General features: G+C 46.8%; 1 protein-coding gene and 1 long non-coding RNA gene across 18 annotated transcripts in view; one reads left to right on the forward strand and one right to left on the reverse strand.

Annotated features, from left to right (window-relative positions):
* The window catches only part of TP73 (tumor protein p73), a 362,139-nt gene that overhangs the window by 193,283 nt on the left and 140,865 nt on the right, over nucleotides 1-27,991 (forward strand). For all 17 annotated transcript variants that reach the window (XM_063943359.1, XM_063943364.1, XM_063943365.1 and 14 more), the window contains one exon: nucleotides 19,664-19,909. In XM_063943359.1, coding sequence (XP_063799429.1) covers nucleotides 19,664-19,909 — 246 coding nt within the window. The remainder of the gene's footprint in view (nucleotides 1-19,663; nucleotides 19,910-27,991) is intronic.
* LOC134965552 (uncharacterized) overlaps nucleotides 22,160-27,991 on the reverse strand; it is a 56,568-nt gene continuing 50,736 nt past the window's right edge. Inside the window, exon 3 of the long non-coding RNA XR_010188431.1 lies at nucleotides 22,160-23,839. This is a non-coding gene — a long non-coding RNA (uncharacterized LOC134965552). The remainder of the gene's footprint in view (nucleotides 23,840-27,991) is intronic.

Genomic DNA, 27,991 nt, shown 5'->3' on the forward strand with positions numbered 1-27,991 from the left:
TCCTAGTGGATGCTGGGGTTCCTGAAAGGACCACGGGGAATAGCGGCTCCGCAGGAGACAGGGCACAAAAAGTAAAGCTTTTTCCGATCAGGTGGTGTGCACTGGCTCCTCCCCCTATGACCCTCCTCCAGACTCCAGTTAGATTTTTGTGCCCGGCCGAGAAGGGTGCAATCTAGGTGGCTCTCCTAAAGAGCTGCTTAGAGAAAGTTTAGCTAGGTTTTTTTATTTTACAGTGATTCCTGCTGGCAACAGGATCACTGCAGCGAGGGACTGAGGGGAGAAGGAGTCAACTCACCTGCGTGCAGGATGGATTGGTTTCTTGGCTACTGGACATCAAGCTCCAGAGGGACGATCACAGGTACAGCCTGGATGGTCACCGGAGCCACGCCGCCGGCCCCCTTGCAGATGCTGAAATCAGAAGAGGTCCAGAATCGGCGGCTGAAGACTCCTGCAGTCTTCTAAAGGTAGCGCACAGCACTGCAGCTGTGCGCCATTTTCCTCTCAGCACACTTCACACGGCAGTCACTGAGGGTGCAGGGCGCTGGGAGGGGGGCGCCCTGGGAGGCAAATGAGTACCTATAAAGGCTAAAAATACCTCACATATAGCCCTAGAGGCTATATGGAGATATTTAACCCCTGCCTAATTTTTCTAAATAGCGGGAGACGAGCCCGCCGGAAAAGGGGCGGGGCCTATCTCCTCAGCACACGGCGCCATTTCCTCTCACAGCTCCGCTGGTCAGGACGGCTCCCAAGTCTCTCCCCTGCACTGCACTACAGAAACAGGGTAAAACAGAGAGGGGGGGGCACATTTATGGCGATATTTTGATATAACAAAGCAGCTATAAGGGAGCACTTATTATAAGGCTATCCCTGATATATATATAGCGCTTTTGGTGTGTGCTGGCAAACTCTCCCTCTGTCTCCCCAAAGGGCTAGTGGGTCCTGTCTTCGTTAGGAGCATTCCCTGTGTGTCTGCTGTGTGTCGGTACGTGTGTGTCGACATGTATGAGGACGATATTGGTGTGGAGGCGGAGCAATTGCCAAATATGAGGATGTCACCCCCTAGGGAGTCGACACCAGAATGGATGCCTTTATTTATGGAACTACGGGATAGTGTCAACACGCTAAAGCAGTCGTTTGACGACATGAGACGGCCGGACAATAAATTAGTGCCTGTCCAGGCGACTCAAACACCGTCAGGGGCTGTGAAACGCCCTTTGCCTCAGTCGGTCGACACAGACCCAGACACAGGCGATGACTCCAGTGGTGACGGTGACGAATCAACCGTATTTTCCAGTAGGGCCACACGTTATATGATTTTGGCAATGAAGGAGGCGTTACATTTAGCTGATACTACAGGTACCACTAAACAGGGTATTATGTGGGGTATGAAAAAACTACCTATAGTTTTTCCTGAATCAGAAGAACTAAATGACGTGTGTAATGAAGCGTGGGTTGCCCCTGATAAAAAGCTGATAATTTCAAAGAAATTATTGGCATTATACCCTTTCCCGCCAGAGGTTAGGGAGCGCTGGGAAACACCTCCTAGGGTGGACAAGGCGCTAACACGCTTATCTAAACAAGTGGCGTTACCCTCTCCTGAGACGGCCGCACTTAAAGATCCATCAGATAGGAGGATGGAAAATATCCAAAAAAGTATATACACACATGCAGGTGTTATACTACGACCAGCTGTAGCGACTGCCTGGATGGGCAGTGCGGGGGTAGTTTGGTCAGAATCCCTGATTGAAAATATTGATACCCTGGACAGGGACAATATTTTACTGTCGTTAGAACAAATAAAGGATGCATTTCTTTATATGCGTGATGCACAGAGGGATATATGCACACTGGCATCACGGGTAAGTGCTATGTCCATTTCGGCCAGAAGAGCTTTATGGACGCGACAGTGGACAGGCGATGCGGATTCAAAACGGCATATGGAAGTTTTGCCGTATAAAGGGGAGGAGTTATTTGGAGTCGGTCTATCAGATTTGGTGGCCACGGCTACAGCCGGGAAATCCACCTTTCTACCTCAAGTCACTCCCCAACAGAAAAAGGCACCGACTTTTCAACCGCAGCCCTTTCGTTCCTTTAAAAATAAGAGAGCAAAGGGCTATTCATATCTGCCACGAGGCAAAGGTCGAGGGAAGAGACAGCAACACGCAGCTCCTTCCCAGGATCAGAAGCCCTCCCCGGCTTCTACAAAAGCCTCAGCATGACGCTGGGGCTTCTCAAGCGGACTCGGGGACCGTGGGGGGTCGTCTCAAAAATTACAGCGCGCAGTGGGCTCACTCGCAAGTAGATCCCTGGATCCTGCAGATAATATCTCAGGGATACAGGTTGGAATTAGAGACAGATCCACCTCGCCGTTTCCTGAAGTCTGCTTTACCAACGTCCCCCTCCGAAAGGGAGACGGTGTTGGAAGCCATTCACAAGCTGTACTCTCAGCAGGTGATAGTCAAGGTACCTCTTCTGCAACAAGGGAAGGGGTATTATTCCACTCTTTTTGTGGTACCGAAGCCGGATGGCTCGGTAAGGCCTATTCTAAATCTGAAGTCCTTGAACCTGTACATAAAGAAGTTCAAGTTCAAAATGGAGTCACTCAGAGCAGTGATAGCGAACCTGGAAGAGGGGGATTTTATGGTATCCTTGGACATCAAGGATGCGTATCTCCACGTTCCAATTTACCCCTCACACCAGGGGTACCTCAGGTTCGTTGTACAAAACTGTCACTATCAGTTTCAGACGCTGCCGTTCGGATTGTCCACGGCACCTCGGATCTTTACAAAGGTAATGGCCGAGATGATGATTCTTCTTCGAAGAAAAGGCGTATTAATTATCCCATACTTGGACGATCTCCTAATAAGGGCGAGGTCCAGAGAACAGCTAGAGATGGGATTAGCACTGTCTCAGGAAGTGCTAAAACAGCACGGGTGGATTCTGAATATTCCAAAATCCCAGTTAATGCCGACAACTCGTCTGCTGTTCCTAGGGATGATTCTGGACACGGTTCAGAAAAAGGTTTTTCTCCCGGAGGAAAAAGCCAAGGAGTTATCCGAGCTTGTCAGGAACCTCCTAAAACCAGGAAAGGTGTCTGTACATCAATGCACAAGAGTCCTGGGAAAAATGGTGGCTTCTTACGAAGCAATTCCATTCGGCAGATTCCACGCAAGAATTTTCCAAAGGGATCTGTTGAACAAATGGTCAGGGTCGCATCTTCAGATGCACCTGCGGATAACCCTGTCTCCAAGGACAAGGGTGTCTCTTCTGTGGTGGTTGCAGAGTGCTCATCTATTGGAGGGCCGCAGATTCGGCATACAGGATTGGATCCTGGTGACCACGGACGCCAGCCTGAGAGGCTGGGGAGCAGTCACACAAGGAAGAAACTTCCAGGGAGTATGGACGAGCCTGGAAACGTCTCTTCACATAAACATTCTGGAACTAAGAGCAATATACAATGCTCTAAGCCAGGCAGAACCTCTGCTTCAGGGAAAACCGGTGTTGATCCAGTCGGACAACATCACGGCAGTCGCCCATGTGAACAGACAGGGCGGCACAAGAAGCAGGAGTGCAATGGCAGAAGCTGCAAGGATTCTTCGCTGGGCAGAGAATCATGTGATAGCACTGTCAGCAGTGTTCATCCCGGGAGTGGACAACTGGGAAGCAGACTTCCTCAGCAGACACGATCTTCACCCGGGAGAGTGGGGACTTCATCCAGAAGTCTTCCACATGCTGGTAACCCGTTGGGAAAGACCAATGGTGGACATGATGGCGTCTCGCCTCAACAAAAAACTGGACAGGTATTGCGCCAGGTCAAGAGATCCGCAGGCAATAGCTGTGGACGCGCTGGTAACGCCTTGGGTGTACCAGTCGGTGTATGTGTTTCCTCCTCTGCCTCTCATACCAAAAGTATTGAGAATTATACGGCAAAGAGGCGTAAGAACGATACTAGTGGTTCCGGATTGGCCAAGAAGGACTTGGTACCCGGAACTTCAAGAGATGATCACGGAAGATCCGTGGCCTCTACCTCTAAGGAGGGACTTGCTTCAGCAGGGTCCCTGTCTGTTTCAAGACTTACCGCGGATGCGTTTGACGGCATGGCGGTTGAACGCCGGATCCTAAAGGAAAAAGGCATGCCGGAAGAAGTCATTCCTACTTTGATTAAAGCAAGGAAGGAAGTAACCGTGCAACATTATCACCGAATTTGGCGAAAATATGTTGCGTGGTGCGAAGATCGGAGTGCTCCGACGGAGGAATTTCAACTGGGTCGATTCCTACATTTCCTGCAATCAGGATTGTCAATGGGTCTCAAATTGGGATCTATTAAGGTTCAAATTTCGGCCCTGTCGATTTTCTTTCAAAAAGAATTGGCTTCAGTCCCTGAAGTCCAGACCTTTGTTAAGGGAGTGCTGCATATACAGCCTCCTGTGGTGCCTCCAGTGGCACCGTGGGATCTCAATGTGGTTTTGGATTTCCTAAAATCTCATTGGTTTGAACCACTAAAAAAGGTGGATTTGAAATATCTCACATGGAAAGTGACCATGCTTCTAGCCCTGGCTTCTGCCAGGAGAGTGTCAGAATTGGCAGCTTTATCTTACAAAAGCCCATATCTGATTTTCCATTCGGACAGGGCAGAACTGCGGACTCGTCCGCATTTTCTCCCTAAGGTGGTGTCAGCATTTCATCTGAACCAGCCTATTGTAGTGCCTGCGGCTACAAGTGACTTGGAGGACTCCAAGTTACTGGACGTTGTCAGAGCATTAAAAATATATATTGCAAGGACAGCTGGAGTCAGAAAATCTGACTCGTTGTTTATATTGTATGCACCCAACAAGATGGGTGCTCCGGCGTCTAAGCAGACGATTGCTCGTTGGATCTGTAGCACAATCCAACTTGCACATTCTGTGGCAGGCCTGCCACAGCCTAAATCTGTAAAGGCCCACTCCACAAGGAAGGTGGGCTCATCTTGGGCGGCTGCCCGAGGGGTCTCGGCATTACAACTTTGCCGAGCAGCTACGTGGTCAGGGGAGAACACGTTTGTAAAATTTTACAAATTTGATACTCTGGCTAAGGAGGACCTGGAGTTCTCTCATTCGGTGCTGCAGAGTCATCCGCACTCTCCCGCCCGTTTGGGAGCTTTGGTATAATCCCCATGGTCCTTTCAGGAACCCCAGCATCCACTAGGACGATAGAGAAAATAAGATTTTACTTACCGATAAATCTATTTCTCGGAGTCCGTAGTGGATGCTGGGCGCCCATCCCAAGTGCGGATTATCTGCATAAATTGTACATAGTTATTGTTAACTAATTCGGGTTATTGTTGAAGGAAGCCATCTTTCAGAGGCTCCGCTGTTATCATACTGTTAACTGGGTTTAGATCACAGGTTGTACGGTGTGATTGGTGTGGCTGGTATGAGTCTTACCCGGGATTCAAAATCCTCCCTTATTGTGTACGCTCGTCCGGGCACAGTACCTAACTGGAGTCTGGAGGAGGGTCATAGGGGGAGGAGCCAGTGCACACCACCTGATCGGAAAAAGCTTTACTTTTTGTGCCCTGTCTCCTGCGGAGCCGCTATTCCCCATGGTCCTTTCAGGAACCCCAGCATCCACTACGGACTCCGAGAAATAGATTTATCGGTAAGTAAAATCTTATTATTAGTTAGTCCTGCAATTCCCATGTGATTATCTGCCAGTCACTGCATTTTCCATGGTAGAGACTGGATCACGTAATAAAAGCAACCATTCATAATCACAGAAGATCTGGACTACAGATGTGTTCATATACAGCTACCCTCAAACCACAGCAAATAGCCCCATTTGGGGCGCCACGGACTGTGCGACTTAGCCGCGCCCCACCACAGTCTTCCCACAATATTTTTTATTCTTATCAGTAATGTGACAAACGTACAGTGCAAGGGTACCATGTATGCTGATACTGGCATTTCAGGTAGGTCTTGTGTGCCACTCAGGCATTGTTCAGGGTATAAAGGCAAAAGACCCATGTCCCGCGCCAGGTATTGTTATACTTAATCTGTGACTATATACCAGTGGGATACAGTTAATATACCAGCTGTCGAGATCCCGGCGTTCAGGATACCGACGCTGGAATTCCAACAGCCGGTGAAATGCTGGTGGCTGTAATCCTGGCCACAGCCCCCTATTCCCACAGTGGGAATGTAACCTGTGGCGAACAAAGCCACCGAGCCTGAGGTGTGGCGAGTGCAGTGAGCAGCCGGGATTCCGACTGATGATATGCCGCAGTCGGTACACTGACAGCCGACATCCCGTCTGCCGGTCTCTCATATGGATTCCATACCAGTTCCCTTGTGATAATAGTACAAATCTAGTGTGCCTGGTACACTGTAAGTGATGTATGTGGCTGCAATAAGACACAAAATTCAGGAAAAAGTGCAAAAGTAAGGGAATCACTATCTGTAGTGGACCATCTGAATCGCTCCATATGGCCTCCAAAATACCAGGTGGACACTAGAGATGAGCGGGTTCGGTTCCTCGGAATCCGAACCCGCCCGAACTTCAGCTTTTTTTACACGGATCCGAGCGACTCGGATCTTCCCGCCTTGCTCGGTTAACCCGAGCGCGCCCGAACGTCATCATGACGCTGTCGGATTCTCGCGAGGCTCGGATTCTATCGCGAGACTCGGATTCTATATAAGGAGCCGCGCGTCGCCGCCATTTTCACACGTGCATTGAGATTGATAGGGAGAGGACGTGGCTGGCGTCCTCTCCATTTAGATTAGAAGAGAGAGAGTGAGATTGAGACAGAGACACTTGATTTACTGGAGCTTAGGAGTACTAGAGAGTGCAGAGTTTACTAGTGACTGACCACTGACCAGTGACCACCAGTGCAGTTTTATTTAATATAATCCGTTCTCTGCCTGAAAAAAACGATACACAGTGACTCAGTCACATACCATATCTGTGCTCAGCCCAGTGTGCTGCATCATCTATGTATAATATCTGACTGTGCTCACACAGCTTAATTGTGGGGGAGACTGGGGAGCAGTTATAGGTTATAGCAGGAGCCAGGAGTACATATTATTAAAATTAAACAGTGCACACTTTTGCTGCAGGAGTGCCACTGCCAGTGTGACTGACCAGTGACCTGACCACACTGACCACCAGTATAGTATACTATATTGTGATTGCCTGAAAAAGTTAAACACTCGTCGTGTGACTTGTGTGGTGTTTTTTTTTTTATTCTATAAAAAACTCATTCTGCTGACAGACAGTGTCCAGCAGGTCCGTCATTATATAATATATACCTGTCCGGCTGCAGTAGTGATATATATATATTTTTTATATCATTATTTATCATCCAGTCGCAGCAGACACAGTACGGTAGTTCACGGCTGTAGCTACCTCTGTGTCGGCACTCGGCAGTCCATCCATAATTGTATACCACCTACCCGTGGTTTTTTTTTCTTTCTTCTTTATACATACTACATCTCATTATCATCCAGTCTATATTAGCAGCAGACACAGTACAGTACGGTAGTCCACGGCTGTAGCTACCTCTGTGTCGGCACTCGGCAGTCCGTCCATAATTGTATACCACCTACCTGTGGTTTTTTTTTCTTTCTTCTTTATACATACATACTACATCTCATTATCAACCAGTCTATATTAGCAGCAGACACAGTACGGTAGTCCACAGCTGTAGCTACCTCTGTGTCGGCACTCGACAGTCCGTCCATAATTGTATACCACCTACCCGTGGTTTTTTTTCTTTCTTCTTTATACATACATACTACATCTCATTATCAACCAGTCTATATTAGCAGCAGACACAGTACAGTACGGTAGTCCACGGCTGTAGCTACCTCTGTGTCGGCACTCGGCAGTCCATCCATAATTGTATACCACCTACCCGTGGTTTTTTTTTCTTTCTTCTTTATACATACTACATCTCATTATCATCCAGTCTATATTAGCAGCAGACACAGTACAGTACGGTAGTCCACGGCTGTAGCTACCTCTGTGTCGGCACTCGGCAGTCCGTCCATAATTGTATACGACCTACCCGTGTTTTTTTTTTCTTTCTTCTTTATACATACATACTACATCTCATTATCATCCAGTCTATATTAGCAGCAGACACAGTACAGTACGGTAGTCCACGGCTGTAGCTACCTCTGTGTCGGCACTCGGCAGTCCGTCCATAATTGTATACCACCTACCCGTGGTTTTTTTTTCTTTCTTCTTTATACATACATACTACATCTCATTATCAACCAGTCTATATTAGCAGCAGACACAGTACAGTACGGTAGTCCACGGCTGTAGCTACCTCTGTGTTGGCACTCGGCAGTCCATCCATAATTGTATACCACCTACCCGTGGTTTTTTTTTCTTTCTTCTTTATACATACTACATCTCATTATCATCCAGTCTATATTAGCAGCAGACACAGTACAGTACGGTAGTCCACGGCTGTAGCTACCTCTGTGTCGGCACTCGGCAGTCCGTCCATAATTGTATACCACCTACCCGTGGTTTTTTTTTCTTTCTTCTTTATACATACATACTACATCTCATTATCATCCAGTCTATATTAGCAGCAGACACAGTACAGTACGGTAGTCCACGGCTGTAGCTACCTCTGTGTCGGCACTCGGCAGTCCGTCCATAATTGTATACCACCTACCCGTGGTTTTTTTTTCTTTCTTCTTTATACATACATACTACATCTCATTATCATCCAGTCTATATTAGCAGCAGACACAGTACAGTACGGTAGTCCACGGCTGTAGCTACCTCTGTGTCGGCACTCGGCAGTCCATCCATAATTGTATACCACCTACCCGTGGTTTTTTTTTCTTTCTTCTTTATACATACTACATCTCATTATCATCCAGTCTATATTAGCAGCAGACACAGTACAGTACGGTAGTCCACGGCTGTAGCTACCTCTGTGTCGGCACTCGGCAGTCCATCCATAATTGTATACTAGTATCCATCCATCTCCATTGTTTACCTGAGGTGCCTTTTAGTTGTGCCTATTAAAATATGGAGAACAAAAATGTTAAGGTTCCAAAATTAGGGAAAGATCAAGATCCACTTCCACCTCGTGCTGAAGCTGCTGCCACTAGTCATGGCCGAGACGATGAAATGCCAGCAACGTTGTCTGCCAAGGCCGATGCCCAATGTCATAGTACAGAGCATGTCAAATCCAAAACACCAAATATCAGTAAAAAAAGGACTCCAAAACCTAAAATAAAATTGTCGGAGAAGCGTAAACTTGCCAATATGCCATTTACCACACGGAGTGGCAAGGAACGGCTGAGGCCCTGGCCTATGTTCATGGCTAGTGGTTCAGCTTCACATGAGGATGGAAGCACTCAGCCTCTCGCTAGAAAAATGAAAAGACTGAAGCTGGAAAAAGCACAGCAAAGAACTGTGCGTTCTTCGAAATCCCAAATCCACAAGGAGAGTCCAATTGTGTCGGTTGCGATGCCTGACCTTCCCAACACTGGACGTGAAGAGCATGCGCCTTCCACCATTTGCACGCCCCCTGCAAGTGCTGGAAGGAGCACCCGCAGTCCAGTTCCTGATAGTCAGATTGAAGATGTCAGTGTTGAAGTACACCAGGATGAGGAGGATATGGGTGTTGCTGGCGCTGGGGAGGAAATTGACCAGGAGGATTCTGATGGTGAGGTGGTTTGTTTAAGTCAGGCACCCGGGGAGACACCTGTTGTCCGTGGGAGGAATATGGCCGTTGACATGCCTGGTGAAAATACCAAAAAAATCAGCTCTTCGGTGTGGAAGTATTTCACCAGAAATGCGGACAACATTTGTCAAGCCGTGTGTTCCCTTTGTCAAGCTGTAATAAGTAGGGGTAAGGACGTTAACCACCTCGGAACATCCTCCCTTATACGTCACCTGCAGCGCATTCATAATAAGTCAGTGACAAGTTCAAAAACTTTGGGTGACAGCGGAAGCAGTCCACTGACCAGTAAATCCCTTCCTCTTGTAACCAAGCTCACGCAAACCACCCCACCAACTCCCTCAGTGTCAATTTCCTCCTTCCCCAGGAATGCCAATAGTCCTGCAGGCCATGTCACTGGCAATTCTGACGAGTCCTCTCCTGCCTGGGATTCCTCCGATGCATCCTTGCGTGTAACGCCTACTGCTGCTGGCGCTGCTGTTGTTGCTGCTGGGAGTCGATGGTCATCCCAGAGGGGAAGTCGTAAGACCACTTTTACTACTTCCACCAAGCAATTGACTGTCCAACAGTCCTTTGCGAGGAAGATGAAATATCACAGCAGTCATCCTACAGCAAAGCGGATAACTGAGGCCTTGGCATCCTGGGTGGTGAGAAACGTGGTTCCGGTATCCATCATTACTGCAGAGCCAACTAGAGACTTGTTGGAGGTACTGTGTCCCCGGTACCAAATACCATCTAGGTTCCATTTCTCTAGGCAGGCGATACCGAAAATGTACACAGACCTCAGAAAAAGAGTCACCAGTGTCCTAAAAAATGCAGCTGTACCCAATGTCCACTTAACCACGGACATGTGGACAAGTGGAGCAGGGCAGGGTCAGGACTATATGACTGTGACAGCCCACTGGGTAGATGTATGGACTCCCGCCGCAAGAACAGCAGCGGCGGCACCAGTAACAGCATCTCGCAAACGCCAACTCTTTCCTAGGCAGGCTACGCTTTGTATCACCGGTTTCCAGAATACGCACACAGCTGAAAACCTCTTACGGCAACTGAGGAAGATCATCGCGGAATGGCTTACCCCAATTGGACTCTCCTGTGGATTTGTGGGATCGGACAACGCCAGCAATATTGTGTGTGCATTAAATATGGGCAAATTCCAGCACGTCCCATGTTTTGCACATACCTTGAATTTGGTGGTGCAGAATTTTTAAAAAAACGACAGGGGCGTGCAAGAGATGCTGTCGGTGGCCAGAAGAATTGCGGGACACTTTCGGCGTACAGGCACCACGTACAGAAGACTGGAGCACCACCAAAAACTACTGAACCTGCCCTGCCATCATCTGAAGCAAGAAGTGGTAACGAGGTGGAATTCAACCCTCTATATGCTTCAGAGGTTGGAGGAGCAGCAAAAGGCCATTCAAGCCTATACAATTGAGCACGATATAGGAGGTGGAATGCACCTGTCTCAAGCGCAGTGGAGAATGATTTCAACGTTGTGCAAGGTTCTGATGCCCTTTGAACTTGCCACACGTGAAGTCCGTTCAGACACTGCCAGCCTGAGTCAGGTCATTCCCCTCATCAGGCTTTTGCAGAAGAAGCTGGAGACATTGAAGGAGGAGCTAACACGGAGCGATTCCGCTAGGCATGTGGGACTTGTGGATGGAGCCCTTAATTCGCTTAACAAGGATTCACGGGTGGTCAATCTGTTGAAATCAGAGCACTACATTTTGGCCACCATGCTCGATCCTAGATTTAAAGCCTACCTTGGATCTCTCTTTCCGGCAGACACAAGTCTGCTGGGGTTGAAAGACCTGCTGGTGAGAAAATTGTCAAGTCAAGCGGAACGCGACCTGTCAACATCTCCTCCTTCACATTCTCCCGCAACTGGGGGTGCGAGGAAAAGGCTAAGAATTCTGAGCCCACCCGCTGGCGGTGATGCAGGGCAGTCTGGAGCGACTGCTGATGCTGACATCTGGTCCGGACTGAAGGACCTGACAACGATTACGGACATGTCGTCTACTGTCACTGCATATGATTCTCTCACCATTGAAAGAATGGTGGAGGATTATATGAGTGACCGCATCCAAGTAGGCACGTCACACAGTCCGTACTTATACTGGCAGGAAAAAGAGGCAATTTGGAGGCCCTTGCACAAACTGGCTTTATTCTACCTAAGTTGCCCTCCCACAAGTGTGTACTCCGAAAGAGTGTTTAGTGCCGCTGCTCACCTTGTCAGCAATCGGCGTACGAGGTTACATCCAGAAAATGTGGAGAAGATGATGTTCATTAAAATGAATTATAATCAATTCCTCCGCGGAGACATTGACCAGCAGCAATTGCCTCCACAAAGTACACAGGGAGCTGAGATGGTGGATTCCAGTGGGGACGAATTGATAATCTGTGAGGAGGGGGATGTACACGGTGATATATCGGAGGATGATGATGAGGTGGACATCTTGCCTCTGTAGAGCCAGTTTGTGCAAGGAGAGATTAATTGCTTCTTTTTTGGGGGGGTCCAAACCAACCCGTCATATCAGTCACAGTCGTGTGGCAGACCCTGTCACTGAAATGATGGGTTGGTTAAAGTGTGCATGTCCTGTTTATACAACATAAGGGTGGGTGGGAGGGCCCAAGGACAATTCCATCTTGCACCTCTTTTTTCTTTATTTTTCTTTGCGTCATGTGCTGTTTGGGGAGGGTTTTTTGGAAGGGACATCCTGCGTGACACTGCAGTGCCACTCCTAGATGGGCCCGGTGTTTGTGTCGGCCACTAGGGTCGCTTATCTTACTCACACAGTCAGCTACCTCATTGCGCCTCTTTTTTTCTTTGCGTCATGTGCTGTTTGGGGAGGGTTTTTTGGAAGGGACATCCTGCGTGACAATGCAGTGCCACTCCTAGATGGGCCCGGTGTTTGTGTCGGCCACTAGGGTCGCTTATCTTACTCACACAGTCAGCTACCTCATTGCGCCTCTTTTTTTCTTTGCGTCATGTGCTGTTTGGGGAGGGTTTTTTGGAAGGGCCATCCTGCGTGACACTGCAGTGCCACTCCTAGATGGGCCCGGTGTTTGTGTCGGCCACTAGGGTCGCTTATCTTACTCACACAGTCAGCTACCTCATTGCGCCTCTTTTTTTCTTTGCGTCATGTGCTGTTTGGGGAGGGTTTTTTGGAAGGGCCATCCTGCGTGACACTGCAGTGCCACTCCTAGATGGGCCCGGTGTTTGTGTCGGCCACTAGGGTCGCTTATCTTACTCACACAGTCAGCTACCTCATTGCGCCTCTTTTTTTCTTTGCGTCATGTGCTGTTTGGGGAGGGTTTTTTGGAAGGGCCATCCTGCGTGACACTGCAGTGCCACTCCTAGATGGGCCCGGTGTTTGTGTCGGCCACTAGGGTCGCTTATCTTACTCACACAGTCAGCTACCTCATTGCGCCTCTTTTTTTCTTTGCGTCATGTGCTGTTTGGGGAGGGTTTTTTGGAAGGGCCATCCTGCGTGACACTGCAGTGCCACTCCTAGATGGGCCCGGTGTTTGTGTCGGCCACTAGGGTCGCTTATCTTACTCACACAGTCAGCTACCTCATTGCGCCTCTTTTTTTCTTTGCGTCATGTGCTGTTTGGGGAGGGTTTTTTGGAAGGGCCATCCTGCGTGACACTGCAGTGCCACTCCTAGATGGGCCCGGTGTTTGTGTCGGCCACTAGGGTCGCTTATCTTACTCACACAGTCAGCTACCTCATTGCGCCTCTTTTTTTCTTTGCGTCATGTGCTGTTTGGGGAGGGTTTTTTGGAAGGGACATCCTGCGTGACACTGCAGTGCCACTCCTAGATGGGCCCGGTGTTTGTGTCGGCCACTAGGGTCGCTTATCTTACTCACACAGTCAGCTACCTCATTGCGCCTCTTTTTTTCTTTGCGTCATGTGCTGTTTGGGGAGGGTTTTTTGGAAGGGCCATCCTGCGTGACACTGCAGTGCCACTCCTAGATGGGCCCGGTGTTTGTGTCGGCCACTAGGGTCGCTTATCTTACTCACACAGTCAGCTACCTCATTGCGCCTCTTTTTTTCTTTGCGTCATGTGCTGTTTGGGGAGGGTTTTTTGGAAGGGCCATCCTGCGTGACACTGCAGTGCCACTCCTAGATGGGCCCGGTGTTTGTGTCGGCCACTAGGGTCGCTTATCTTACTCACACAGTCAGCTACCTCATTGCGCCTCTTTTTTTCTTTGCGTCATGTGCTGTTTGGGGAGGGTTTTTTGGAAGGGCCATCCTGCGTGACACTGCAGTGCCACTCCTAGATGGGCCCGGTGTTTGTGTCGGCCACTAGGGTCGCTTATCTTACTCACACAGTCAGCTACCTCATTGCGCCTCTTTTTTTCTTTGCGTCATGTGCTGTTTGGGGAGGGTTTTTTGGAAGGGACATCCTGCGTGACACTGCAGTGCCACTCCTAGATGGGCCCGGTGTTTGTGTCGGCCACTAGGGTCGCTAATCTTACTCACACAGCTACCTCATTGCGCCTCTTTTTTTCTTTGCGTCATGTGCTGTTTGGGGAGGGTTTTTTGGAAGGGACATCCTGCGTGACACTGCAGTGCCACTCCTAGATGGGCCCGGTGTTTGTGTCGGCCACTAGGGTCGCTTATCTTACTCACACAGCGACCTCGGTGCAAATTTTAGGACTAAAAATAATATTGTGAGGTGTGAGGTATTCAGAATAGACTGAAAATGAGTGGAAATTATGGTTTTTGAGGTTAATAATACTTTGGGATCAAAATGACCCCCAAATTCTATGATTTAAGCTGTTTTTTAGGGTTTTTTGAAAAAAACACCCGAATCCAAAACACACCCGAATCCGACAAAAAAAATTCGGTGAGGTTTTGCCAAAACGCGGTCGACCCCAAAACACGGCCGCGGAACCGAACCCAAAACCAAAACACAAAACCCGAAAAATTTCAGGCGCTCATCTCTAGTGGACACGTGTAAGTTGCAATCACTGGCATGAGAGGGAGGGGGAGTGGATACTAATCACCTGGTTTGTTGGAGGTGCCCAGATCCGCGCACCCTCCCTGAGTATACTTTCCTTGTGACAGTAAGCAGGGCCCTCTTCCTCCATGGTACCATCTCCCCAGTGACCTCTTTGGGAAGATGGTGCTGCACAGTGAAAGCACTGTGCCAGAGTCTTTGCTTTCTATTGCCCTTGCGTCATCTTCCCGAATATAACTGGGAAGTTGGCGCCACTGAGGAGGAGGTGCCAGTTTCCCAGAGCAAGGTAAGATATTATGCCCCAACACCCCCCCATAACTACACCCCCTGCAGTACCCATCCCCGGGCCGCTCTATATGGCCCTGGTTGCAATCAGTTGGATTCCTTTATTGCAGCAGTCAGTCTATCTGTAGATGAGCTTATTCAGCACCATACCACTAGAGTAGGAAAGTCCAGAAACGGTATAAGAAACAGAACATAGAATTCAGCTTAGTACCCTAGTCTTCCAGCCACTTACTCTCAGACAAGTGGCTCATCTGTGGCTTGCGCTGAGCAGTTGTATCCATAGAGCTACCAGTAATGAGTTTAAAACCACTATCGGATACAATTAAGGTGACCTGGATGAGCATGCCAGTATTGCATGATGGTCACTAACAACGCTACATGACAACCCCTTTATCTCATTTCAGTAATCTCCCATTTCTGTACCGGTATCCGGATGACAGGTCAACAGTGTCTAGGTGGACAGTCAGTAGGTCAACAGCAAATGGTCGACATGCATTAGGTTGACAGGTACAAAAGGTCGACAGTGCTTAAAGCCGACAGGTACAAAAGATTGACATGATAGTGGTCGACACAAATGTATTTAGTTCTTCCCAACTTTTGCTTGATTTACTATCCACGTGGACTAGGCTTGGGATTGGGAATAGTAACCTGTGGCGAGTGCAGCGGTAGCGGAGGTAAGCACCTTGCCCAAAGTGTGGCGAGTACCCTGTCTGATACAAACGTCTATTGCTCTGCAAACACTGCCAACACACCGCCCTCTTGAGGACAAATCAGTGACCAGACTCACCGCACAGCCAAGGGGATTCTGTGCTGCCCCCCCAGAGCCCCAGGCTTTTGTGTTTTGTAACTGAGCCCCACTGTAGGAGAACTACAGGATCACTGTAATTCTGGGTATTTATGCTAAGTAATAATCGTGGAAGGATTATCTTTATTGGCACCATATCTTAGGCCTGATAAATGTTTAGGTTTTTCCCAGCTGTGATCCTGACTGAAGAGGTAAATGATTATTCAGATGACTAAGTTGTGAGACACCTCACCTCCCTCTGTGCCCAGCCCTTTTGCTGAGCTCTGAATGTTATTATCACTACAGCCCCAGACAGCACAGTTCATGTAAATCTCCCAGATACCTCCCACGTCCCCTAGAGAAGGGGTAGGAGGGGAATGTATCAAACCACAGAGAGAGAGATAAGGGCTGGGGACACACTTTTAATATATCAGTCATTTAAATGCCAAATGATATATCACTAGCGTATCGGGTGTGTACACCCGTTACATCTGTGCATGACGTCGTTCACAGACATATCAGGTCGGCCCTACAGCACAGCCGGTGCCGGTATGTCATGCTGGGCAGTTGATCTGTGGGATAAGTGTGTACCCAGCCAAAGTGTAGTGAGATAAAATACCACCCAATCAGCTCCCAACTGTCATGTTTCAAACACAGCCTGTAACATGGCAGTGAGGAGCTGATTGGCTGGTACTTTATCTCTCTCCACTTCATCACTCACAAAGGCTTAGTACAACTACCCCTTTATTGGGAAAGATATATAGTGGCCTATATTTTACAATGAGCAGTTTTTTGGCAATAATTGATTATCACCGCGATTTGCAACAACAATCTGCCTACGCCTGAATTTGGAGGCGTTACAGCTTTTCTGCCATATAGAGAAATGAGGGTTGATGGGGCCTTAATTAGTCAACCCCTCCCCCTATTTTCCCTTTACATTCAGTTCTGTGTCTACATACCCATAGGCACTGACATTATAAACAGACTGCATTTACCTGTAATCCACCATTGTCTGTCTCTGAAATGCTTGGAACACACATTATTCAACGTCCGTAACACAATCTGGTTGAAGTCTGAAGCCCCTAACTCAGATTAAACCACTGGTCTGATCCGTCCACTACTACATAATAGGAAATAATGAGGCCTATTTATAATAAACACTTTGCGGACACCTCACTTTCAGCTGCGTTTATTTTACGGACATTGTTAGCGACTGTCAAGAGCTTGTCCCATAATTGAAATGATTGAGTTTCAAAGGAGAGATTAACTTTTTAGTTTTCAATCATAATAGTTTTCTAAATGGTTTTTGTTAATTAACACCCCCCCCAAAAAAAAAAAACAACAACCAAAAAACCACAAAACAACAACAACAAACCTCTGTTTATAGTGAATGTTTCCCAAATACCATGTTTATAACAGTTGCAATAGAGGTGTGCCTGAAGTGTACCTGGTTCTGAATCACCTCGCTGCAGTATTAGCTTTTTAATGTTACCTTGGGTTATATTTTATAGACTTGGGATATGCAGCAAAGCTTGGAGAGCGATCAAGTGAATAAAGATAAAGTACCAGTCAATCAGCTCCTAACTGTCATTTTTTTCCATACAGACTCTATAACATGGCAGTTAGGAGCTGACTGGCTGGTATTTTGTCTCTCTCCAAGCTTTGATACATATCCTCCTAAATGACTCATTGAACCTGCCTGAGCTACCTCATGGGATACATATGGAGCATACTTGATTACATTTGAATTGTCCTCTCCGGGAGAAGAATGGAGAGAAGTATAAGGTGGGCAGTGATGGGGGTGGAGCCTGACTGGTTGGGTCATTAGGACCTGCCCCCTCATGTTTAAATTCCACAATATGCATAAGGGGCGGGGCTAAAATGATGTGATTACAATGCAATCATGACATTAGGCTCCGCCCCCTCCCAATGAACCGGGTATTCAAGGTATTTATCTCACTGGGAAGTGGGGGGATGCGCGAGGGTTGCCTACTCTTACAGGTGTGCGGGGGGACTACCTGAAAAATTGGGTGTCTCCCGCAGGATCCAGGAGAGTAGGCAAGTATGCATACTTGCCTATTCTCCCGGAATGGCCGGGAGGCTCCCGAAAATCGGGTGACCCTCCCGGCCACCCGGAAGAGCAGGCATGTCTCCTGATTTCGGGGGTCCCCCCCTGCCCAGCCGCCCACTTAGAGAGTAAAGTGGTTGGTCCGGGCAGGCGATGACGCGATTCTTGTTGAATCACATCATCATAGCCACGCTCCCTGCTGGACAATACCTGTAATAGCGGCATTACACAGCGGTGGGCGTGGCTTACATGACGCGTCCCGCCGCCATGCCCCCGTTCCGCCTCCACCACGCCCCCGCCACGCCTCTGGACCGCCCCCCTCTGCACTGCTGGTCGGAGCCCGCCCCCCTGCTGAGCCGACCTGGCTGCTCTCTCCTGGAGAGAGCAGCCAAAAAGTCGGCAAGTATGACATGGAGATGTAACATGAAATCAGGATTTGAAAGAGGGGATGGGGCAGGACATCCACTTTGGGGAACCGAGTTGTTGTTCTCCACTTTATCTCTCTCAAAGGCTGGATACATCTCCTCCTATGTGAGGTATCATATACATCCGATTATAACATACTACCGTCATTTATGGAAATATCGGGACCATCTTTATTACATATGACACTTAGTGGGGTTGAAGTCTTTTCCTGCTATCCCTTTCACACATGCAACCTGGGAATTTTCCAAGTCTAGCAAGTCGGCAAATTCCCGGGTCTCGGGACGCCCCTGGTAAAGAGCAGGGTCGGGGACCCGGGACTTCGTTCCAGGTAGTTTGCTTTCACACATACCTGAAATCCGGGTTTTGCTGTTTGTGTGAACAGATTATTATTTTGTGTGCGTAGAAGTACTGGGGCTAAATTGTGTGAGTTTGCCCGTGTTTTTTTTTCTTTCTTAAAGCAGCAATCATTTACAAGGCAAAACCAGGTTGGCTTTGCCTTGTAAAAGATTACTGCTTTAAAATAAATGGGCAGACTTACCCAAAATCCTGCACCTCTGGCAACTGGGAAGCTATTACATATAGCCCCTGGTCTCTACTGAAGCACAGATGCCTAGCACGTGAAACCTGATTTTGCAGTTCATCTCAGCAGTTTTGGGCGTCATATATGGATGTTACTAAAGCCGCACACTATTTCTCTTTTCAGCGTAAGTTATATTTCTAGAGTATGACTAATAACATTTTGATTGTAGGAAAATAATGGGAGACATTTTTCCATGTGTAGAATCCATTAGGTGGTGCTCTCCTTATCATTATATCCTATAGTATGTAAGCGCTGCTTTGTATAATTGACCAGCACAGTGTATCTTGCATACACGTTCAGACACACCAATTGTAGATAGGGCCCGGTCCGATACTACTAGATGTTGGGGTGGGAGTTCACCAATAACTGTAAAGCTACAAGTATCCCTTATCCAAATGACTTATCTGTTTCCACTCCTTGGGTGAGTAGAACTCTATTTTATAAAATCTTTGTGAGTGGAACCAGTAACTAAATACTAGTTGTTCTGTGGAATGCTCCTGTATCTTGTGCTAAATGGTGCATCTGAGGGTGATGTGTTTTCCATTTGAGCTTATTCAGCGGAGTTGTAATTCTACAAAGGAGTCTTAATACTTTTCCCAGCCTTTTAAGCTGCTGAGTGCACCTTGTGTTGACTCGTACAGAGGTATTCCCGCTCACAACAAAACCTGTCACTCTATCCTCTTACAAGTGTTGACCTGTTAAAAAAAAAAGGAAAAACCCTCAGGAAATTTTTTAAATGACTGCAAAGCCAGCATGTCCTTTAAGAATCCTGTAACAAGACACCGTCAGTTCTGATATGCAGCTGATACTTCCATCCCTCTTACCTGTGTTGTTTTCTCCTCCTCCTCTCTCCACTGTCTACAGTCCCAGTTTAATCTGCTGAACAACACCATGGATCAGAGCATCAGCAGCAGGGCAGCCTCGACCAGTCCGTACAACCCCGAGCACAACTCGAATGTCCCCACGCATTCCCCGTACTCTCAGCCCAGCTCGACCTTTGACGCAATGTCTCCGGCTCCCGTCATCCCATCAAACACAGACTATCCAGGACCGCACACCTTTGAAGTTACGTTCCAGCAATCTAGCACCGCTAAATCGGCCACATGGACTGTGAGTTACCCTCCTGTTTATTGTTCTACCTTAGAAGTATCTGTTGTATTGTGTTGCAGGATGTTGTAAGTGTCTAGGTACCACTTTCCTGGTTGCTGGAAAGCCATGGTGTCTCCTTAAAGCGGGATGCAGCTGGACTTTGGAAGGGTACCCTCATGAATTTACTACGCCCATTCTTCCTATATATATAGCAATCAAAGCAACCACTCATTATTGTTCATTCACTGAAAAGGTACTATCAGTAGGGGTCATTCCAAGTTGATCGCTCGCTAGCAACTTTTTGCTGTGCTGCGATCACAGATAGTCGCCGCCTATGGGGGAGTGTATTTTCGCTTGGCAAGTGTGCGAACACTTTTGCAGCCAACGGCACAAAAAAGTTTTTTGCAGTTTCTGAGTAGCTCTGGACTTACTCAGCCACTGCTATCACTTCAGCCTGTCCGGTCCCGGAATTGACGTCAGACACCCGCCCTGCAAACGCTTGGACACGCCTTCGTTTTTCCAAACACTCCCAGAAAATGGTCAGTTGACACCCACAAATGCCCTCTTTCTGTCGATCACCTTGCGATCGGCTGTGCGAATGGATTCTTCATAAATCCAATGCCCAGCACCGATCCTCTTTGTACCCGTACGACGCGCCTGCGCATTGCGGTGCATACGCATGCGCAGTTTTGCCGAGATTTAACCTGATCACAGCGCTGTAAAAAGTTGCTAGCGAGCGATCAACTCGGAATGACCCCCAGTGTCGTGAGCACTGAGAGAATTAAAATGAACCTATCAGATAGTGTTAGTCCTGGAACATCATTAGTTACAGACTCAAAGTAAAATATTGCATCTTAATTATAATAAATGACCCCCACATGTTGAAGTTTCTATGTTAATATGGTTTTATTATAACTAATGCATTGAGGTTTCTTATCATTAACACATTTGTTGGTACCCGGTAGCTCATTGTCAAGTACCACATGGATACATTAGATGGGAAGTGTGCTGCAGTCTCCAGTACTCTCACTGAAAGTTTGTGTGTTGTAGATTAGTTGTCGCTGATGGCCGGATGACACTCGCCTTCCTGATTGGTTATTTGCTGATCTTCGTTATTAGACTGATGGTCCTGTTTACGACCGGAGCTCCTATAATTATTGAAACAGAATAGACGAGCTCCCCAGTGATATGGAGGTTGCTTTGTCCATACAACAGTATTTCTTTTTGAATCTCACTTATAGGAATCCTTTAGTTCCAAGACTCTTATCCATGGTATGAGGCACATAGAGTATGAATAATAAAAATAAAAACAAAAACAAAAGACACCAAAATGATCATTTAGAATGAATGTGGATTTAAATGTTAAAAATTTTATTTTTATTTGTACTAAATTGTACTTAATGTTGTTTGGGGCAGATAGCTACTTATGTTTAGAACTGTTTTGTTACATTTTTAAGGTACTTTTTAGTGCAAAATAATTTTATTGATTTTTTTTTTAAATTAAATTCTTATTACAATGAACTTACAATTTTTACGAAACTATGTCCTCCATACATTGGAAATTTTAATCAAAGTTTTTTTTATTTTAAGTTACGTAAATGTTATTTTTATTGACTTTAAAGTAAATGACGTTAAATAAAGCGAAAAATAGCAAAAACCCTCCAAACATTAACTTTAATGCGTTTATAGAATATAGGGAGTTATTCAGACTGGATCGCTATTGTGCGAATTTGCAAGCCGGCTGCTAATCGATCGTCTGCGTACAGATTGAAGTACGCATACGCGTGGACAAATGGCGAAAAAATCCAGCAACTTTTTTGATCGCTAGCCGTACACAAGTTGATTGACAGGAAGCCAATGTTTGGTGGTGGTAACTGGCCTTTTTTATGGTAGTGTCAGGAAAAATGCGTTTTCAGGGAGGGTGTGTGACGTCAGCTTCTACTCCGATCAGCCTGATTCTATCACACTGTAGAAATAGGTCCTGGGCTACGCAAAAACTGGAAAAATCATTCGATGGTGAGTGTGTTGTTAACGGATTTGCAGCTGACCTGCAATTGCAGGGAGTTTTGCAAGCCGTACGCAGACTTGCATGGGGGCGGGTTTTCACTCTGTCTGGGCGGCAACTATCTGATCAAAGACCTCTGAAAATTTGCAGAGGAGCGATCAGGTCTGAATTACCCCCATAGATGCTTAAAAAAAACCATTGTTGCTCCCAAAAATTTTTACTCTATTTTTTTTAGGCTTAAACACCCCCCCCCCCCCCCCCCAAAAAAAAAAAAAATCCTCATACAAAAACACAGAATAAATGATACATGGGGCCCATAAATTGAAACGCAACGATAAGTGCTAGACATGTATATAACAGGATATGACTGGCGTACTATATGTTCTCTGCATATTGCTATGACGGTGCTTTTAGAATGTCTTTGAGATATTAATGTATTCTCATATCACATGTTTCTTAAACTTTGGAACGCTCCATATTGCATTTATAAGATTTCTTCTTCTTTGTTATTATTGTGTACTTGCAATAGTGAAAATGTTATAAATGTTTTTGCCATTTGGGGAGAGGTCATGATACAAAGCCAGACTGACAGGAAATTCTACACAGTTCTACTTTACTAAATGTTATACAGCTTGTAATACAGGCAGCACTGATTGTATTTCATTATATTATGCAGTATATTCTTGCCAGAAACAGAGTAAACCCAGGTAAACTGTGCGTGGACAGATGGGTACAGTATTAACATGATACAAGATTTTAAATAATTGCCTTCATACAGTATAAGGAGCCATTTTGTAAGCCGAACCAATATTCAAATCTAGCAAATCGCCAGAATGTACTGACATCACGAGGCATACAATGGAGGCAGCCATTTTGTATCCATATTTGCAAGAAAGCAACTTCTGAGGCCAAAAGTGTGGCTGTGGTATAAAAAGTATACATTCAGATGGTCAACATGGACTTCAGGTTGACAACCAATATGTTGACACTCAACAAGGGGAAAATGTTGCCATATTTATAATGCCAAAATTTTACATGTTGACGCCATTGTGTCGACATACCGCTTTTTGCTTATTTTACCCTATCCCTAAACCTAACCCAGCCCTAAAGATAAGTAAAAAACCCTGTATGCCAACATGCGGGTGTCGACATTTTGAATGTAGACAATATGACCATGTTGACATTTTTCAATTTCAACATATTTGATGCAGACCTAAAGTCCATGTCAACATTCTGGGCGGTATTCAAATGATATATCATGCCCAATCTCCTTTCTAAAGTGATCCCCGTTATCGCGCATATTGCGCCCATAGTAATTAAGGTTAGCTGTGTAAAGGGTTGGGTGCCCTCACTACTCCGGGAATAGCGAACTGAAATGATTATACCATGCCCGTCAGCAGAAACACAACGAGTGGGGAAGGGGGTGAAAATAATTGAATATTGCCCTCTGAATATGGACTTTCTGACTGGATACTCAAAAGAGTTTCCCTGTCTCTAGCTCTTAGTGAATGGACAGGCTGCTTTAAAACAATGGATCAGCCAACAACATGGTTCTGCCTACTGTGTGGCTCTCAAATACCTCAGTGATGTCAGAAGTCCGTAGTGGAATTATGTTTTCACATCAATGTCTGTACATCCCAGAAAATGGCTTCCTCTTTTGAGTGTGTGGGAAGAGATGAGATTTCTGAAGGAGATATGGGGTGGAGAGGGCCTGTTTTTGCTGCGTGTAGAAGCCACCAAGATGTTTCCACCCCACAAAAGAACTTGAACTTTATACCACCTACATTTTTGCAATATTAGTAACATTTTAGAAGTAAATTCTTATTACTTATATAACAAAACCGGTGACTCTAAAGTGATAGAAGTTGGACCTTGATGTGAAGTTTGCACAGCACGCCTTTTCATCCCACAATCAAAGGCGCATATCTAGTTTGCAGAGGCTGATCCTGCGGTAGGAAAGTAAATGCATTGAAATTACCTATTAATTATGAGGTGCACAAAGTGTCTGTAGCAGTTAAATATACAAACATTTAGAAATAATGGAGTATACAAGCATGATTACACTACACAACAGGTAACCATACATGGGTAAAACATGAATAGAACATCACAGACTGGGTAGGACAAATAACAGGGGCGAAGGTAGGGGAAGTCGCTGAAGCTAGAAGTGGCATACAGTGGTAAGTTGCGGGAGGGAAGTCACTTTACTACTTGATGATCTTGTACCCAATATAGAGGGGTGAGCAACAGTGTCAGAGCCATAGAAGCTGAGTAGGAGACCAGGTAGAGGAGCACAGGTGACATGGATAGTACTAGGGGGAGGGGGGAGGGTCCTGCCTGTGAGAGCTTACATAGTATACTAAGGGGAAGAGGTGAACAGTTGGAGAATAATAACAGTCTAGGGGCATCAATGCCAACCCAATGCATTTTGTGCAGCCTATCTTTTGCACTTTCTGCATATGAAGCATCACATGGCAGAGCATATGTTTAAAATGAGTGTTGTCATAGTCAAGTGAGAAGAAGGGTCTCTATATATCTTTCCCCAATATGGCAGAACGTTTTTGGAAAGCTGAAAATATTTTTCTATACACCAGCGACTATCCTGTTTAATTGATGCCAGGGAATAGAGACCCCTCTGTGAATGCCTGTGGTACCCTTTTCAACTTAACAAGGAGGTCGTTGCTTACATATAGTACCAAGTAAGGGTAGAAACTTGTCACTCAACTGGGAGCCTTGTCCTGCTGAAAAGGAGTTAGGATCTTTCCTCTGAGTCTATGTAGGTGGTAGATTACCTGGCACCTTTCAGCAACAATATCTTATTAGCCCCGGTAAAACATCCCAATGTTTCACCGATTTGTTTTTTTTGACAGGCTATCCAGATTGATCGCCTGTATAAAAATGCCCTTTCTCCCAAAAACACACAGGTTCAATGAAACCTGTGTGTTTTCGGCAGAAACAGCCCTGTTTTCGCGCGAAAACGGGGCTGTTTCAGGGGATTTGTTTTCGCCTGCCTGGACAACCTGCAGCATCCCATGCCCGCTGCAGCAGCAGCAGGCTGGGACTGCAGGCATGGTGCCGCAGCCCGGAACTTGAAGCGGCCACTTGGCTCGGTGACCCCCCGGTGGGGAATCCGGGCCAGCACCGTAACCCAAATCCCCCCCCTCTCCCCCGCCACTAGTCACATGACAGGGGAGCGGCCATCTGACAGGGGGGGAGCCGGAGGAGTGGCACTGCACCGGGAGCTGTCAGTAACCGTCACCCGGTGCAGCATCAGGTAATCCCCGATAAACCACAGCTCGTTCTGTCTTATCTGGGATAATAGGATAGCCCCCTGCGGGACAATTAACCTGGTAAATTACCGGGGCTAATTGGATATCCCCCTAAATCTTGATTCTTAAGAGTTCTCAATATACAGTAGATAGAGGAGGGAAGACCAGTACGGCGTGGGTATAACCAGTGCCGTGTGGTGTGGCAGTGCTGTGTTGCTATATTCATGCCCCACTGTCTCCCAACATATGTAAAAGCAGAAAAATTGTATCATTTTGTCAGGAAAATAGAAATACAAGTTTAATATTATGATTTATGGCTGACTATGTGGCCAACTGGGCAGCTGGTCATCATTTTGCCATCATGGCTATGGGCCTAATTTTATGTGCAGGCCTGGAGCTGTGGTCCCATCCGCCCCATTGTTAATCTGGGACTGGTGAAACTACCTAGTCAACATGATGATATATAGGCAACGTAGATCAACCATAAATGTGATCACTTTTTGACACTCTCTGGGATCAAGATACATGGCCGCAGAGAAGCCAAGTGGGTGAGGGAACGGGAAGTTTTATTGTGCTTCTAGTGTTCTGTGCACCAGGTATGTACAGGAACACATCACATGCTTTCTCATTATGTTACATCCAAACCTCCACATTTACTATTTACCGCCAGCAATTGCACAATCATGGGAAATGCTATCTGGCCATAAGAGGAGGCACAATACTCTGCTGATTTTTAGGGCAATATGATTTTTACATTATTTTAGGAGGACAACATTATCTAATAGTGAAATTATGGGATAATAGTCATTTATTTATGATAGTGGCAACACTTATTAATCCATGGTATTTTAAATGGTGCCCATGCCATGATATAAGTGTTATTCCCATCATAAATCATAAATAATTATTATTGACTCCATACATTAACTATGAAATAATACTGTCCCTTTAAAATAATGTTGAAATCCTATTGGCCTCTTAATACAATCCCATGTTAATTTGTCATCTCTAATGAATTTTGTCCCCACAGACCTTATTCAGCATCAGTTGCAGTTTTGCTAATTTTGCATACGATCGTGTGTCGGGGGGCGCCCAGCATGCTAAATGCCACCAAGCGCTGCAATTGCGATCTAATTGCGATCGCAGCAACTAGGGTCGACTCCTGCCTGCGCAGCCTGGCTGCGAAGGCAGGAGCACTGTTGCCATGTTTTGTTCCACAGCGACCGCATGTAACGTCACTCGGCCGCCCCTGAAAACGGCCCGGACCTCCCCGCGTTTTTGTCGCTGCGCCCCCGCAATGCCGCTTTGCTTCAGAAGCTTCGACGAAAAGCTTCTGCCTGTCAATCAGGCAGAGGCAACTGTATCACTGCGATGCGATCGCATTTTCCGGCCCGTGCATGTGCAGAACGTGCCCTGTGCATACACACTGGCCTAAAAGTCTGGAAAATGCGATCGCATGTGCTGAATAAGGCCCTGTGTTCTGAATGACCAGATAGCTCAAGCATCATCCAGTATGTGCCATCCCGCCTATCACAAACACCTGTTTCTGTGGCGGGTTAGTGAAGCTGAGGTTTGATAAAACAGGTGGTTTGTATCTGTCAAATTAGTGCATACTTACCGACTTTTCAAATCTCCTCTCCGGGAGATGCCCGGAGAGGAGAAGCAGGTGGGGCGGCGCTGACATAATTACACCATTAAGCCCCGCCTACTCACCAGAAAAAGGGCACAGTTGGGTAATATTTCATAGGGGGCGGAGCTAAAATGACGCGATTAGCATATAATCGCGTCATTAGGCTCCACCCCCTCCGCCAGTCTGCGATTTCGCTATGTCTTTCTTTACATTCTGCCCACTTCACTAGGAAGTGGACAGAATGCGGGAGGTGTGCCCACTCTTCCGGGGCTGCGGGGGACTACTCGAAAAACCGGGTGTCTCCCGCAGAATCCGGGAGAGTAGGTAAGTATGAATTAGTGTTTCCTTTCTACTTACATTTAGTTTCATATTGAAGGTAAGGGGGAGATTATCTGCCTCCACTGGCTCACTTCTCCACTCCTTTCACTGCTTAGTTAGTACATCTCCCCATCAATTACAAACCCATACCATGGAGAAATGCAGCATCCCTCGTATATTCTATTGCTGCATCACGCCCGTGTCTTACGTGTCTGCTCTGTCACGTGATTAGGTGTAGTCCTAGGCTTGTGCAGGCTTGGGGGAAGGGTGTGTGACAGACAGACATAGACTACCTGCCTCCACAACAGGAGATAGACTACCCCCACCCCACCCCCACTTCCTCAGGTACGAAACGTCTGTGTCCTTCCATTACCCTTCCCCAAGACTTAGATTCCCTCCATTGTGACATAAACTGCTCCCTGGGACACAAATAGTCTGAGTACTACCAGTTGAGCATATATAGAGCATCCTACCAGTTGAACATCCTGATGGCGTACTGTTGACATTCCCAGGGGGAAACAGTTAAAATACCGCTAATCAGGATCCTGGCGGTCACAAAGCTGATGCCAAAATCCCGACTAGCGGTGAAGTACCGGCGCCACAGGCTATTCTCCCTCTGTGGATGTCCACGACACCAATAGAGGGAGAATATTATCTGTGGTGAGTGAAGTGAGCCAGTGTGCCCGCAGCATGGCAAGCGCAGCGAGCCCGCAAGGGGCTTTCTAGCACTCGCCCCACCGCCAGCATAATGGTGGGCGGGATGCCGCTGTCAGTATACTGACGGCCGGTATCCTGGCCACTGATAATTCATACTGAACCCTTCCCAGGTAGTGATCATGGTGTTCTGTATACAGTATAGTGCTCTGTATGTAACTGCTCAG

Source organism: Pseudophryne corroboree, chromosome 10 (genome assembly GCF_028390025.1).
Source record: "Pseudophryne corroboree isolate aPseCor3 chromosome 10, aPseCor3.hap2, whole genome shotgun sequence".
Classification (NCBI taxonomy): Eukaryota; Metazoa; Chordata; class Amphibia; order Anura; family Myobatrachidae; genus Pseudophryne; species Pseudophryne corroboree.